Source organism: Colletes gigas, unplaced genomic scaffold, assembly GCF_013123115.1.
Source record: "Colletes gigas isolate AHSC1104 unplaced genomic scaffold, ASM1312311v1 Colletes_gigas_Sc00008, whole genome shotgun sequence".
NCBI lineage: Eukaryota > Metazoa > Arthropoda > Insecta > Hymenoptera > Colletidae > Colletes > Colletes gigas.
This window is the reverse complement of record NW_025106637.1, coordinates 6421892-6438510: the sequence shown is the minus strand read 5'-3', so window position 1 is coordinate 6438510 and position 16619 is coordinate 6421892. Positions and strand designations below refer to the sequence as shown.

The window sequence follows — 16619 nt, the reverse complement described above, 5'->3', positions numbered from 1 at the left end:
AGTTCTATCGTCTAATAAACATAGGAGATAGAGGATGCAATCATTATAAAATACCTATTCAAAGTTGAACTATACGCACTGATTAAACCGAAGAATTAAATGTTAGAAATGAGAATTAACATCGGATATTCAGTTTCTATATCGTAAGTTATTTTTTAAAAATATATAGGATATTTTTATTGCGCGATTAAGTTATTCGAGTAGACGAGCCTCCACTTTGAGCAGAATATCTACCAATATTAATTAGAAAACTTTATTATTTTTTTTATATGCCTGCACGATGCCTTTGCTATAACAGTTTTTAGTTATACTTTTAAGAAAGAAATTAATGAAACAAACAGTGCCTTAAAGGGACTGTACTGTCTGTCGTTTTAAATACTTAAAAAGTGCTTGGTAAACGCTAGTATAATGAAAATACCTTCGCTAGATTTTTACATGTTCTGTATAAAAATTTTGTAGCATAACTTTTTTTAGAAACGATTATATTCTTATTTGTATTCAACAAGAGTTTATATGATTGTTTATAGAACTTATGCGGCAACCTGATATACGCTGATCACCTTAAGCCGAAGAGAACGTTGTTTTCTAATTTATAATTTGTCCCCTTCTTGTTTCATGTCAGACAGTTTATAGTTTCGTCACATTTTCTGTCACCTTCGTACTTCTTCTCGTACTTTGATTTCCCGTTCTTCCGCAAACGGTATGTTTGCGTTTCGATGACTGCCATATATTTTTAAGAAGCACACTAACTTGGGACATGATATATAAATATATAAATAAATATATAAATATTATATATATAAATATAAATTAGCTTTTAACAAATTGTTAAATATGCTGCGCCCTAAGGGAATAACGCATTGGAGAATTATAAAAGAATGGAACACTGTGTAATAATTTGAAGAGTTTCCTCTTATAAGATCCCAAATATCATGATTCTACGGAATTAAAAAAGAAGAGATGTTTAATTATTCGTTAAACTTCTCTGCACGTGATACAGTTTTTATCAAGCATGTGCTTATTATCGCGTTAAAAATGCAAACTAATTGATATTAATTTTACCTACAGTGTCTCGCTTGATTCTAACTGGTCGGTCAATCGCGTGGCAACCCGCGCGATTGTTGATTTTCCTTATTTTTCCTTTTCTTTAAATATTTATCATGTTCGTTTTGTTTCGTATAGCATCTAAGAATGAGATCATCGCGGAAATTATGAAAGATCGCGCTCAATACTTTTTTTTTTAGCGTTGATTAACGATTGACTTTTTACATAAAGTTTATTTCTGTTCTATCGTCTCATTTCAATGCGGCTCGAGCAATCCGATATCGACTTGTTCCGTGTTTTGGAACGAATTATTCTTTATTTATCTATAATAACATTTTTCTTAACAGACCCCTCTGCGTAGCACATGCCGGGACTGTGTTTTGAGAAATGTCTCATGTTTTTTACCTATTGTACCGTGCGCTTCACTGATTTGTACATACAATCACGGGCAACGCAATATGCTTAAGAGAAGAATAAAAATAATGATAACACAACAGTCTAATCAAAATCGATAATACGTTCGCTTTTTTTCTAACTTAATGCATGTGCATTTAGTAGATATTTTTTAAATATTTGGAGTCGCATTGCTACACTACACACAACTTGATATGTCATAGCTATGTGTTTTATATATAAATATATACATATATAAATACGAAATAATGAAGAACAGTAAATTATAAGAAATAAAAATTATTATAATAGATAATATATGATAATTGTAAAACTATATTCGATTGTACTTCATGTACAGAGTATCTCCCCATTGTAATTCCTATGAACATTCTGTACAGGGTAATTCAAGAATAGCGCTACAAAAATTTACAGGGATATTTCATACCTCAAAATTATGGGAAAGTTGTAATAAGCATGAAACGTTAAATTAAAATGTTTTACTTTCAAATTGAAGAATAAAATACATTCGAAAGTTTTGTAATACTACTTTTGAATTAACTTGTACATGTCCAAATTATATATATATATATATATAGTTTTGTTATATGATTACATACACAGTGTTAATGACAACAAATCAGCAGAGTCGTAAATTGATTTTAATCAGACAAAGATAGACTAACATATTGCACATAAAACAGTTATCTACAAAAAATTTTTTAATAATTTTTTAATTATTTTTAATAATTTTAATTAGTAATGTTCAAATTGAAGCATATCGTTTCCATGTAATTTATTTTTAATACAAGAATTATATAGTTCAATTCTATAATTGCAATTACTATCTAAAGATTTTTAAAGTATTGATCTCGAAATGCATTATTTTTTGCAAAATAGTTTTCATTTTTAAAAAATCGAGTTCCCACGCAATAATCTATTTAATGATTTAGAAAATGCGTTCTTTATATATTCTTTTATCTACGCAGTGCAAGGGAGACGTCACCAGGAAATGAAACCCATTATCTAATGTAGTTTTATTATTACTTAGAGCCACCATTAAAGTACTTACTCCCCCAACAACGATTTTCATTTTTGTTATAATGATCTTTTCTATTATCTGCTACGCTGATAATTTACGCAAAGATCGATCGATTTCAACGACACTAAATAAATTTCGTACGCGTTGCAATGAATAGTTTGAATAATTCTTGCAAATTATTCTTCTGATAACAGTAATTTGAACGTAAGCATTGTTGCCAGGTTTGGTGAGTTCTTCGATCATGCGCGCTGGAAAACAGCGATATGCATAGTTGGAGTAATGGTTAACGTGTTTTCGACGTTTTTTACATTGGGCGAATTTTATTGCTCAAAATTGATATTAGACCAGTAGGTGTGTAGTTAATACTTCTTCCTGCATGTTGATGATATCAAATTGTCAGTACCTGTTTTATGTTACAGACTGCCATATACTATTCACAGAATCAAAAGGAGTCGCTTATTTATTTTGTTCTGTTTCAATAGTTATTTCATTTCAATTTTTCAACAACAAAACAGGGACCATACAATACCCGTTTTGCCTCGATTTTAGTACTATACTGAGATTATTTCCAGTGCGCATGAACGAAAAACATGTTAAACTTGGCAACTTAGGGACGTAGATAAGTATATGTGCGTAACCTTGCATACACCCGGTGTTCCAAAATGCACCCAATGATGACCGTTTGCCGTTGTTTATTACATACTTACGCACGATGACTCATTCAAAACCTTGTAATTTGTTTCAGAAGTGTTCAACGTCTGGCAAACTTTGACAAATGTTTTCTGTAAACGTTTTATTACATTTCATACATTTTACAACGTATCTGCAAGTCTCACATTTGTACAGTGTGTCGCTGAACACATTTACAAGTATTTCTGGGATTATTTTCTGTCTCCCCTACTTTATCTTATTATCCTTGAATGTCTAGATAACTTTTCGTCATGCATAAATTTAATACTTTTCAACATATTTCACAATTCAGAAATTGTTTTGTCAATATAGTTGAGTACATAAAATTATTGGTTAAATCGCTAACTACATTTTATTTTCTCTATGTACGTTACATTACCATAAAAGAACGTTTCTGAACATCCGTCAGAAATAACACAGGTCTGAAGAAAGATAATATATAATTCGAAACAACTAAAATGCAATATAAATACATAAGTAAACCTGTCGTAAAGACGTTCGTTTGAAATGTACCTTAGTCCCTCGAAATTACCCGAAAGAAGTGAGGATTTTTCGGACACCCTGTACATCTGTACGTGCAAACACATATATATATATGTGTGTGGTCATTAAAGAAAGTCAGTCTGAGCAAGATGGCCGGCCGGATCAGTTCGGCCTTTTATTACTCCGTGCTTGTTTTTCATTTAATATTGTTAACGAGTTCGAATAATGGACAGAGGTATGGTGATAAAGCGACTACACTTCACATCACGGAGGACCATGAATCGTTTGGTTACAAACGGCCACTTGTCATCAATCGGAACGAATATTCGGATGATGCCAGCGAAACGTCAGCTAGTCGAAATCGAAGGGATGTCCCTCCAATGCATTCAAATAATAAAGCAAACATCATAACGAAGGTACGCGATCATCTTTTTGCGTATCGCGAACGATTCGGTTCTTTCGATCGTGCGCGACGAGCGGAAATGCCATTAACTCGTTTTCCGCATAATTTGCGATATTTTTGTTGCCTTATCTTCGCGGACTTGTTCGCCGATAGGGATGATTTTAGAATTTTATGCAGCAGTTAATAAGGTCGGTGTACAGTACTGCCTTTGTGCGTCGATCAACGGAGAGCGTAACTGCCGTATTATGTCCCTTCCGGACTAAATTTAATCAATCCTGACGAAACATAATAGCGTCATAGTCGTTCTGTTATTGACATGCAGAGGTCAGTAACCGCTCTGCACGTCTCCTGTTTCATTTTTAACAAAATTTTCTGTTTATTTATTATTTTATCATTAATATCCGTTTAGATAAATAAAGCACTTATTGATCGTTATATTCGTGCATTGATTTGATCGTTTTCTGGTGCACGAATCGCGAACAAATGTTGTCTATGTTTTTGTTCAAATATCATTTCTACGACACATTTCGCATTTTCTATTTCTACGTATACTAACGGTTTATGTTTAACGAATAGAGATTCTTGTATGATCGAACCATCGAAATTATTCGTATTATACATCCGATATTTTTTTTCTCGTATATAATAATAGTTGCTTTGTTTTTCATTGTGTATGCTTAAAAATAAAAAGAACAGATATATGTATTTAACATGGAAATAAGAATTAAAAGGAAAAGATGAAACTTGCTCAAAGTTGATACATTGTATTATATTTGCATCAAGAAACAATATTGTATAAGAAACATTTGTAAAATAGTTTGATGATACATAAGTATGTGCCAATTGGTCATAGATGTATGTCATACTTCTGACCACAATGAAATGCTAGGTTGTATGCATGGTAATACATGTACAACTGATAACAAAGAAGTATAATGTGTCATCAGTCTCTAAAATAAACTATAGTATGACAAAGTAAACTACAGTAATTAAGATTAATATTATATTACACTTATAACAATAGTTAGAACTTTGATACAACATTGATTTTCATAGCAAAAATTAATCTAATAAAAACGTTTATATTACTACTTTGTAATAAATTATGATTCTTAAATTTTCATTAAATTTTAACCAAATATTTTCAACCATTTTTTAAACGTAAAGTGTAACTATTGATGAATTTGTAGAAATTTCTTGCATCACATTTATGACTCACCTCTTACTTCCACCCATTTATTATAAGATGAAATAACTATTTTTTAATATTTTGTTATTTAAGTTAATGTACTTACATAGATTTTTTTGGGTATATTCCAACTTTTTTTTAGAATTAATAATATTAATTTTTTGCAACCTTTGTCTTGTCTTGGTATATACCTCTGATGGATGATATTATTTATTATCTTTATGTTTATTATCAGTTTATCCCTATCTATATTATGATCAATGTTATTTAGTATATCTTGTTACTTATCAAGAACAATATTTAAAGGTACAGTTAAAAATACTGTTTTCTTCTTATACATGTATATTTTGTAATATGTAAATAAGCAATAATAATAATATGCAAATAATGTAAAAAAAAATGTAAAAGGATATATTATTTAAAACATTGTCACAGATATTTATGCAATTGTGTTTGCAGGTTAATGCTATGAATGATTCGCATCAACAGTTGATGGTACATTGGGTGGGTGAAGGATCTAATGTAATAATATGTCTTGCAAGGGATAGTACACCTACAGTAAGATTGCAAGGAAGCAAGGTTTCTGTACCCAGCAATCCCAGTGCTGTATATATAAGTTACGATTATGGTGATACATTTAAGAACAAGACAGAAGAGTTTAAGATTTCTTCTAAACCAAATGCAGCATATGCAACTTTGGATAAGTTTACCAATCATCCAAAATTTTACAAATATGTAAGTTTATACCAAATTAGTATAATTTACTATTCCATTAGTTGTTTTTGTTATTCTCATAATCTATTATGTCCTGCAGTGTGTCTTTGTAGACAGTACAAATAGTTTAATTTTTGTTACATCTAATAACGGCGAACGTATTGAAAGAGTAAAACTACCATTCCAACCAAGCGAAATTTCATTTTATGAAATGGATCCCAGAATTCTTCTTGCTCTGGATAAAGTAGGTCCAGCACGAAAAGTAAGTTTTTCAGTCTGTATTTTCACGTGTCGCCCGTGTGTTATCGTATAAATATTATTCTGTTTTAACTTAGTTATGGTATTCGAATAACATGGGATTCACGTGGTTGCCGTTATATCGTTACGTGAAAGCGTTCTTTTGGTCTTCTACACATAACATAATGATCGAACATATGCTGCCTTCCGGATCGAACACCGTTTTGGAATTCCCTTTGTTAGAGGAAAAATTGGATATGCCTTTGTTAGAGGAAAAATTGGATTTTATGAATCGATTCGAATCGCTTGCGTCGAACATACTGTTCAACAGATCGTTGACAGTCGTAATCACTAACGTCGAAGATTTTCAAATTAGAGGCAATTATAGGTTCGCAACATCGAAGGACGGAAAGGTATGCGATGACTATTTTACTATTTTTATATTATATATTTAGAAATATATCAAGCTTAGAAGGTGAATAAAAACAAAGAAAACTTTGTTCAACAGAATGGATCAGAAAACTTGAATCTTTTCGTGTCTTATAAGACTAATAATTTTGTTAAGGCCGAGTTCAATACAGATTTACCTTGTAAAAATTACCACATCGTCGATGTTTCTCATAATAGAGTCTTTGTTGCGGTTGCCCACAATGAGACTCAAATCAATCTTTATATATCAGAAGTGATCGATCAAAAGAAGGCAACTTTCGTTTTATCACTTGACGGAATTCTTACATTTTTCCCAAATAGCACTTGGAAAGACAGTTGGTTAAAGTAAGTATGGTATAATAAAATTTTGTTGTATGAAATTTGATCACGAACATCTTCAGTAATTTAGGAATTTCATTATTAAAATGTCGGATATATTTATACGCGTCCCTTTGTTTTTTTTTTTTTTCAGTGATGTAGCCGACGAGGCATTTACAGACTTGTATAAGGTTGAGGGTCTTCGTGGTATTTACATAGCGTCGCAAGTAAAAGGAACACCGAAATCAGGCTCTATCGCACCAGAGCATTTAGTATCGTTAATAACATTCGATCACGGAGCAACATGGAACCCCATAACTCCACCTCCTGCGAATCACGAAGGGTTCTATATCCATTGTACAAAAGATTGTTCGTTACATCTGAGTCAACGTTTTAATCAGTTATATCCTGTGACGAGGTCGGTGTCGATCATGAGCTCGAAATCTGCTCCCGGCATTATAATGGCAACCGGGGTTATAGGGCCAAATCTTAAAGGTCATCCTGCCCTTTACGTGTCTAGAGACGCTGGTCTCACTTGGAAGCAAGTCCTCAAGGATTATTTCTTTTTCAATATGGGCGATCATGGTGGTCTGTTGGTAGCTGTAAAGTATTTCAAGTCACGCGGCGAAACGAGCGATCTTTTCTATTCCGTCGACGAGGGTGAAACATGGCAGTCGTATAAGTTTAACGAAAAAATGTTACGAGTGTACGGATTGATGACCGAACCGGGCGAAAACACGACGGTGTTTACGATGTTTGGTTCAGACAGCGGGCAGCATCAATGGTTGATAATTAAAGTTGACTTGCGGAATGTGTTCGAAAGAGATTGCACCAAAGATGACTTTAAGTTCTGGTCTCCGTCGAGCACGGAGCAACCGGTGATGCCCTGTGTATTGGGCCGAATGGAGACTTACCAGAGAAGAGCAGCGCAAGCAAAATGTTACACAGGCGTGGATTACGATCGTCCTATAAAGACAAAAATATGTCAGTGCGATTACAACGACTACGAGTGCGATTTTGGGTTCGTGCGAGATGGCTACCCGTATCATTGCATCCGCGACAAATCGATAGTTCTTCATGATCCTTACGCTGTGCCAAGCACCTGTAAACCTGGAAAATTTTATAATCGGACGAAGGGTTATATAAAGATAACCGACGACGAGTGCATCGGTGGCTTGGCCAGGAACTTCGAGCCGGACGAAATTCCGTGTCCTATATCGGAGGTGTCTGAAATTTTGTTGGTGGCTCAACGAGAACATATATCGCGCATCAGTTTGGTAGAAGAGAAACTGGAAAGGTTGCCAGTTCACGGTATAAAGAACGTGATAGCCATAGAATTTGATATGAAAAATAACTGTCTGTATTGGGCGGACATTGTGAACGATACAATTGGTAGGCAGTGTTTCAATTATGGCACTAGTTATCCTGAGATATTGGTGGAAACCGACTTGAGTTCTATAGAAGGAATGGCCCTCGACTGGGTGTCGAATCTTCTCTATTTCGTGGACGGTGTTAAGATGAGAATTCAAGTAATTAGGACGGACATATCCACTATGGGTAGAATGCGAAGAACCATTCTCGGGCCTAACAATTTGATAAAGCCCAGAGGTATAGCAGTTCATCCGATGAACGGGTATATGTTCTGGACCGATTGGGCTCCGTCCAATGCTTCCGTTTCAAGGGCCAATCTTGATGGTACAGACGTGAAACGGTTATTCGTTGAACCAACCGTCGAGTGGCCAAATGGAATAACGATAGACTATATATCGGAACGTATTTATTGGGTAGATGCTAGACAGGATTATATTGGGTCTAGCGATTTCGATGGCAAGAAGTTCAAGAAGGTGATCTCGAAGAACGGCAGGGTATCGCATCCTTTCGCTGTTGCGGTCTTTAAGGACAACATGTATTGGGACGATTGGAAACAGTCTATGATATTCGTCGCGGATAAAAATTACGGTTTAGGTATAACTACGATTATGGGCCATTTGCCTGGTCTGATGGATCTGAAAGTATTCGGCCACAGCACGCAGTTTGGCACCAACGCTTGCAGCAACAGTACCTGTTCGCACATTTGCGTGGGCGCGCCTCGCGGTGGCCACGTGTGCCTTTGTCCGGACGGAATGGAGATGAGCGAGGAGAAATGCAAGTGTCCGGGTGGCATCGAACCGTTCGCAAATTCCACCTGTCCACGAGTAGCCAGTACCTGCGCGGCAAATCAGTTTGCTTGCCGTAATGACGTATGCATCCCCGCTTTTTGGCGTTGCGACGGCGACAACGATTGTGGCGACAACTCGGACGAGATTTACTGCAACAGGACCATGTGCAACTCGAACAGATTCGAATGCGACGACAAGTGCATCTCCAAGTACTGGGTCTGCGACCTGGATAAGGATTGCAAGGACGGCAAGGATGAGATGAATTGCACGTACTCGAATTGCACCGAGTACCAATTCAGGTGCGACAACGGCAGGTGTATATCGCACAGGTGGATCTGCGATGGAGAGGATGACTGCCGGGACGGCTCCGACGAGAAGTCTTGTAAGGGAAAAATGACTCCGAGCACTTGCAGATCCGACGAGATACTGTGTAAATCAAACCATGCGTGTATACCGACTAGTTGGAAGTGCGACGGCGATCCAGACTGCATCGACGGTATGGACGAGGCGGACTGTACCAATATGGTTTGCGAGAGTTGGCAATTTACGTGTAATTCGTCGCGGTTGGCCAAGAACCGATGTATTTACCAGTTTTTCGTATGCGACGGGGACGAAGATTGCGTCGATGGTTCGGACGAAGCGAACTGTACCGTCACGGTTCCTCCGGCACCATTGGCACCGATGCTGCCCACCAGTCTCTGCAACGACTGGATGTTCATGTGCAACAATAAGAAGTGCGTGCCTTATTGGTGGAAATGTGACAGCATGGACGACTGCGGGGATGATTCCGACGAGATCGGCTGCGGAAACGCCGAGGAAGTCGACGCCACTATCGTCTCTATCACCGAACAGCCCAAAGTCTGCCGGGAACAACAATTTCAATGCCTAAACGGTGAATGTATTCAGGACGCGTGGGTGTGCGACGGGTCGAAAGACTGCCCTTCCGGAGAAGACGAGGCGCGATGCGACGGAGTCCAGGTCGCCTGTAAGAAAGGCCAGTTCAAGTGTCGCATGGACGGCGGTTGTATACGTATAAGAGATGTCTGCAATGGTATAGAAGAGTGTCTCGACGGCAGCGATGAGTTAGGTTGTTCGGGCGAACAACATTCCAGCCCGGCTGCCACGCCGTCCTGTCTCGTAGGACTGTTTCCCTGTGACGAGATTCGTTGCTACTCATTGTCGGCTTATTGCGACGGTTATCCGGATTGCCTAGACGGCTTTGACGAGAGCAACTGCGAAAAGAACGGCTCCCGCGTTTATCAGGTCCTCATGATGGGAGTCGATGAACGATCAGTAAATGCTACCAGCTTTTTCATGTTCTGGTGGATGCCTGTACCTATAAACGTCACTTTCGAATTCTTACCATCCATTGCGTATGCAGAACCTGGTGCTAATTGGACCAACGCCACCGAATGGATCGAGGAAATGGAGTATCAGTTTAATGACCTCAAGCCTTATACTCGTTACAACGCAACGGTTCACGTTAGGCTAAAGGGGCAGTCTACCGTATTCCCACCGGCGAAATATCAGATTGTCACGACCGGGAAAGGTGTTCCTTCGGAACCACGGAATGTTACCGTCAGACAGGGTAATGGGACTCGTGTGGAGATCAGCTGGCTGCCGCCCTTGAATCCGAACGGACCCATCATCGGTTACGAAGGCTTCGTTGCACCACCTATACCGCCCATGCAATTCTTTAGACCAGGGTTTGAAACTCTTTTAAAAATAATAATTGTTCCGATCCCATACAATAATTCTTCATAATTGTTACGAGAATAGAAATTCGATGTTATAACAATTTTTAATTCGTGCTTTAGACTCAAGACGTCAGCGATTATCTACATGCTTTTCGAGGCGGGCAAGAATTATTCTTTCTGGGTGATAGCCAAAAACGAGGAATACGAGTCTGCTTCTTCGAACGTGGCAACCTTGACTTTCGACGGGTCTGCGAATGTAGACGACATCGAGGGTCTGAAGGTGGTCGCGACCACGAATCACTCTGTTACCTTAGCTTGGAAGCCAATGAAATCCGTCGATGGATATCACATTACACCAAAGGCTCCTGCTCATTATCCCTCGTTGCGAACGATCTCGACGCTGGAGAATCAAATAGAAATTACTAAACTGGCTCCGGGAGTTAAATACATTTTTGAGATCAGTGCTGTAAAGAAGAAGTATGTCGGAAAGGCTGCTCCTATATACGCCACTACGGAAGGCGCACCTTTACCATTGGTGACACAATTCGTTGCTCAATTAGTTAAACCGCACGGAACAACGGTGAAATTGTCTTGGGAGCCGCCGAAGAGCACTCGGAAGATCAGGTGGCAGTATGCGGTTCATTATGCTATCGATATAGTGGAATTCTTCAAAGGTAATTTCGTGGAGGACGAATGTGTATCGTGTTATCAGGTTTTTATTAATCTTAGGGAATTACGTTTACAGATTATAAGCTTCTCACCACGAACGTGTCAGCTACTATCAAGGATTTGGAGGCCTGTGAATTCTACATGTTCGCGGTTGGTGTTAACGGAGACTATGGCGCGGGTGCATTGACTCCACCTGTTCCAGTATTTACACATTTCAATCAACGCGCTCCGCCGAAGAAATTAAGGGTCATGCCGTCGGATAAACATGATACCATAGTTGTTTCATGGAGTTCAAGTTGTCCCACGATCGACGAACCGATCCAGTACACGGTGAGTTCTGACACTTCGATACATTTCATTGAAACAGTATAAGTTTTTTCATACAACAGTAAATAAGACATATATTTAGGTGGTTCCGTTTAGCTGACACCTTGTTCATATCTTTATATCCGAAACATTTTGTAGTTTTATGAACAGTTTAGAGGATATTCGATTGGGCTGATTTAAATGAAATACAGATTTTTAAATTTAGTTTAAACCGGATTTTATTAATCATAAATTACCCTAGATTAAACTGGGTTAACTTTTACAAATAAAAATAGATCTGTAGAAGGTGTTTACTGTAGGTGTATTGCCTTGATTCTAGATTACCGTGATAGAGATGGTATTGAACAAACATTTTGCTGTCACTTTGCCACCAACGAACGAAACGATAATGAAGCACACGTTTAACTCGATAAAGCATGGCGGAAAATATCGAATCGTCGTATCAACGTATGTTGATAACGCTATACCAAGTCAGCCATACATCTATACAGCCCCGCCAATCCCGCCACCTCATCAATTGACGGTTATACACAAAGATCAGGATTATGTTATCTTTTGGCAAGAGCATGATCTACCGGAAAGCCTGAAAAACGAAAACTATCATTATGAGATTCTGGTGGTTGAAGAATCGCGCACGATGAATGAATCGATTTCTACTATGTACAAAAGCAATCAGCCACCGTACATTTTTAAGGGCGTTAAGCCAGGTGTAATTTATACAATTGCTGTTCGTTTGGTCACCGATGAAGGTTATCGAAGTGTCTTGAGCGAGATTTTGAGCACCAGGAACACTGCAGGTAATTATCTCATTGTATACGTCACGTTAGTTTGAGTTTTAAAATTAAAACTTATATAGGTATAATTTATAGAATTTTCATCATAAACGATGACAATTGATCCTTTCAGAAACATCGATGCCAGTAACGATGAACACATCGAACATCTTGTCGTTTGCAATACCGATCTGTTTGCTTATTTTGGCTCTTGGGTCTGCGTTGGCTTATTTCGTCGTAAGACATAGAAGATTGTCTAATACTTTCACGCAGTTTGCCAATAGTCACTATGATACTAGACGCGGGCAAGCAACTTTCCCAGGAACTACAGATGGTCTAGGTTGGTTTATTTGATATTTGAGTTTTGTTTAAATAGAAAAGCGAGAGGATTATTCGAGATTTGAGGGTTTCTCGGCCGGTGTTGGTGTCAGTATTCATAGCTTCCGGAGGAATGTCGCGTTTAAGTTTAGCAAGTTGCTGACGTTTTGCAAACGTTAAAACAATTACTTAATATTGTGTTATCTCTTTGCAGAAGAAGAAGATAGCCCTGTTATCCGAGGCTTTTCTGATGATGAACCGTTGGTAATAGCATAAACCCAGATATCATACAGCGTCTGTAGTAAATATACACACTCTCTCCCCCTCCACGAATACACACCCACACACATTAACGAGCATGCGTAACAAACTCAGCAGCTACACTACACGTATATATACGTACATGAATATAAATATGATATTTACATGTTAGGAGAAATGTGCCAAGACACTATTATTAATATGATAACTTAGAGCACGCGTGCACGCGCGCGCATATATACACACACAATTACACAAAAATACAGACAGACAAACAAAGAAACATACAGGACAGATAAGACTTGATCACAAAAGTGGAAAGCTTTTATGGAAGTGGCTCAAGACTGATACACTTCATTAATTATAGTACATACAGATTGATCAGACGGGCTGCTTAGAGCACTTACATGAAAGCTTTTGCATATCATCACCTTATGTTGTCTAGAGATCTAATTACACATGTACATGATATTGATTAGTATACGGAAAGTTAAGTTTACGTTATATCGGCGGGGCCGCAGAAATGGAACCTCTTGTTTGATATATCTGTAAAGGACAGACAGCGCATGAGAGAGACAGAGAAAGGGAGAGGGAGAGGGGATGGGAAAGAGAGAAAACGGGAAAGAGAGCGAGAGAGAGAGAGAGAGTAATTTGTATATATAGTAAATATTTTGTACCGAACCGCAGAACCCATGAACGTTTTCGAGATGCCATGCATAAAATGACGTTCATACGGATTTCTACTGTATGTATATGCATAATGAGGAAATCATATATACTATGACGAAGTTCTTTCATCGTCTATGTTTTGGAATATTCGTACGGAAAGTGAAGTCCCGTTGGGTTTTCCTTTTTGAGAAATTTTTCTTCTCCAAAGTCTGCATTTATACGAGCGGATTCGCTCTGCGCCTTTTACTTTTTTTGTAATAAATCTTTTTTATGTAATACACAGACACTCGAATAAGCTTATTCATACTTTAAGAAAAAGTCCACGAAGCTTGTGACAGCGGTGAGAGTTCCGTTAGTTTAATCATTTCAGTATAATGACGACGATGATTGGTGACTCTATACTTAGGTCGTGGTTCACTAAGGAAGGAAGCAGATGATTGGATCACCAATTTCATGAATAATTTTTCATTAAAAACAAATTGTATCTTTTAAGCTTTGCTGATCAAGGAACTAGTACGTTTTGCCTTGAACATCGTTCAGGTGAAACTGTACGGTTCACAGTTTCATTAGAAAGGGACAGCGTTTGGATTTTATTATACAGTGTTTTTAAATATGTGGCAAGTACTGTAGGGATGGATTCAGATCCTGAAACCATAATAAATGTTCATGTAAATATATATTCCATACGACATTGTTTTCATGTTAGTCTTTTTTTATGTTAATTTTGCAAAAACTTTCTTAAGCACCGCATTGGATTTCTTTATAATTACTTCAGTTTTACCAGCTTTACGGAGGTTTTTATACACGTACTGAATTTTTGCATAGCATAATTCATATTACTTTTGGGATATAGGATTTCTGTGAATTTGTTTGATAGTTTCTAGCTTGTATATGAATCTTTGTAGTACTTGCCTCGTATTAAGGTACAACCTGTAGATGTAAATAATAAATAAACGAAGCGGTTGGACGTGTTTGTAACTTCGCTCTATTAATATTGAAAACTCGCTTTGAAAAATCCAAGATTTATGTCTTCAGCGAACTAGTTCGATGCCCTCTTTTATACACGGAATCGATTAATTTCATGGAATATTAGTTAGGTACAAAACTTGAAATGTTCGTAAAGCGATTTTTAACCGAATTTTTATTCCTTTCGAACGAAAGGTCGACGGTAATTTTCTCTTGAGAGGAAAGCGTGTACGAGAAGTCATTAGAATTTCCTCTTTATTTAGGAGAAAAAATCGTCATTGTAATTTTAAGTCTAATCGGAGAGATCATACACGATTGTAAACTTGCATACGTCGAACGAAGATTCAACGATTTATCGCTCAACAGATAGGATAGACAGGTAAATTTGTTTGGGAATAGGAAGTATCAAGCAGTATTATCAAGGTCTGTTCGTTGCTGCGTCGCATCTAAACGACTAGGTTTATATCGGTTTCAACTTGAAATGTGTTTAATCTCAGAAACAATGTTTTCGGTATTTCTAATGAGTAACTTGTAAATTATAAATTCGAATATTTAAGTTACCACAGACGGCTTTGTTGTAAATTTTTTGTCGAACGTTCCAACGACTTTCAAGCGATAAAAGGTCTGATAAATTTTTATTATCGAATTTTGCCGCGTATCGAGCTTTATTTTGCCTTGATTGTGTTTGGTTTTACTTGTATGCAACTTGTAGTTTTCAGTACTTTTAATTTTGTCGATTTTAATGCGATTAAATGATAACAAATATTCGACGAATACTCTGAGATAAAGCGTTGTTGGGATTGCAATTAACCCGTTTTACATTGTTAACACGATATTGTTACACAAAGAAGAAACGAGAACAAGGGTGAACGAGAACGATGGACTCGGATATTTCGGTCCAGTTTCGCGAGAACGACGATTTTAAGGGTGCGTAGCTTGTACGTGTAAATCTCAAGGGTTATAGCAATATAACAGTGATATATACATAATATATAAAAATATATACGTATACATATAATATATTTGCGTGTAAATAAATGAAATTAAGGCACTGAGAAGTGAGATTTTGTTTTCGAGGAAAAGAGAAATGACTGTCGCGCATACTGGTTGCGTGTTGCTTCATAATAAAGTAAATACATGTTTAATATCATCGTTATTATGTAATAAAATAATAATGAAGTAATTCCTAATTGCCAATACTACCAAATGCTCTGTTAAATTTGTGTAAAACTAATAAGACATTAATACTTTGACGTCAGCGACACTATTACTACACGGTTGTAGATCTGAACGAGATTTTCCTAAATTTTTAGAAATTCCATCATTATTTAACGATTAATAGTTCATAAAACTGCTTCAATGTTTTTGCTACATTCGTTTTACAATTTCTTTGTAATTGTACATACAAAACAGAGCTCTACGCGTCACAGTATATACGATAGTCACGGTTTTCTGCTAATAATTTTAATGTAAATGTTTTTCTTTACAGGTAAGCGAATGTCAGTATTATTTGTTATCCGTGAATGTTGTTTAAATTCTATTTAATTAAAGAATATCAAATATATGTTACTATTGTTTAATACTGTTTAGTTTGCAGTACTTTGATTCACATATTTTCTTAATCCGTTCAAGCAATTTGAAAGACGATATTGTTCGTTTGAATGGTCATTACTCGCAATTGAAGAACAGACATTTCCGACGGCAATATCCACCGTATAGTTGTCAAAAAGTGAAATGACAAGAGTGTCTGCTGACTGATTCCACAATGAACTAGTTCCCTAGGAAACTGAGTATTTCCGTTAAACTTTTCAGAGCTAATTTGAGGAAAATATACAGTT

At 37.0% G+C, this 16619-nt stretch overlaps 1 protein-coding gene across 1 annotated transcript; it reads left to right on the top strand.

Annotated features, from left to right (window-relative positions):
- The first annotated feature begins 3801 nt into the window (after window positions 1–3801).
- On the top strand, window positions 3802–16060 carry LOC122396670 (sortilin-related receptor-like). Its single transcript, XM_043395260.1, has 11 exons — window positions 3802–4068; window positions 5704–5979; window positions 6059–6220; window positions 6294–6608; window positions 6704–6969; window positions 7097–10807; window positions 10919–11472; window positions 11544–11797; window positions 12114–12591; window positions 12701–12907; window positions 13100–16060. The coding sequence occupies exons 1-11, from the start codon at window positions 3802–3804 to the stop codon at window positions 13159–13161; spliced, it is 6552 nt and encodes a 2183-aa protein (XP_043251195.1). The 3' UTR covers window positions 13162–16060.
- Window positions 16061–16619: the final 559 nt, after the last annotated feature.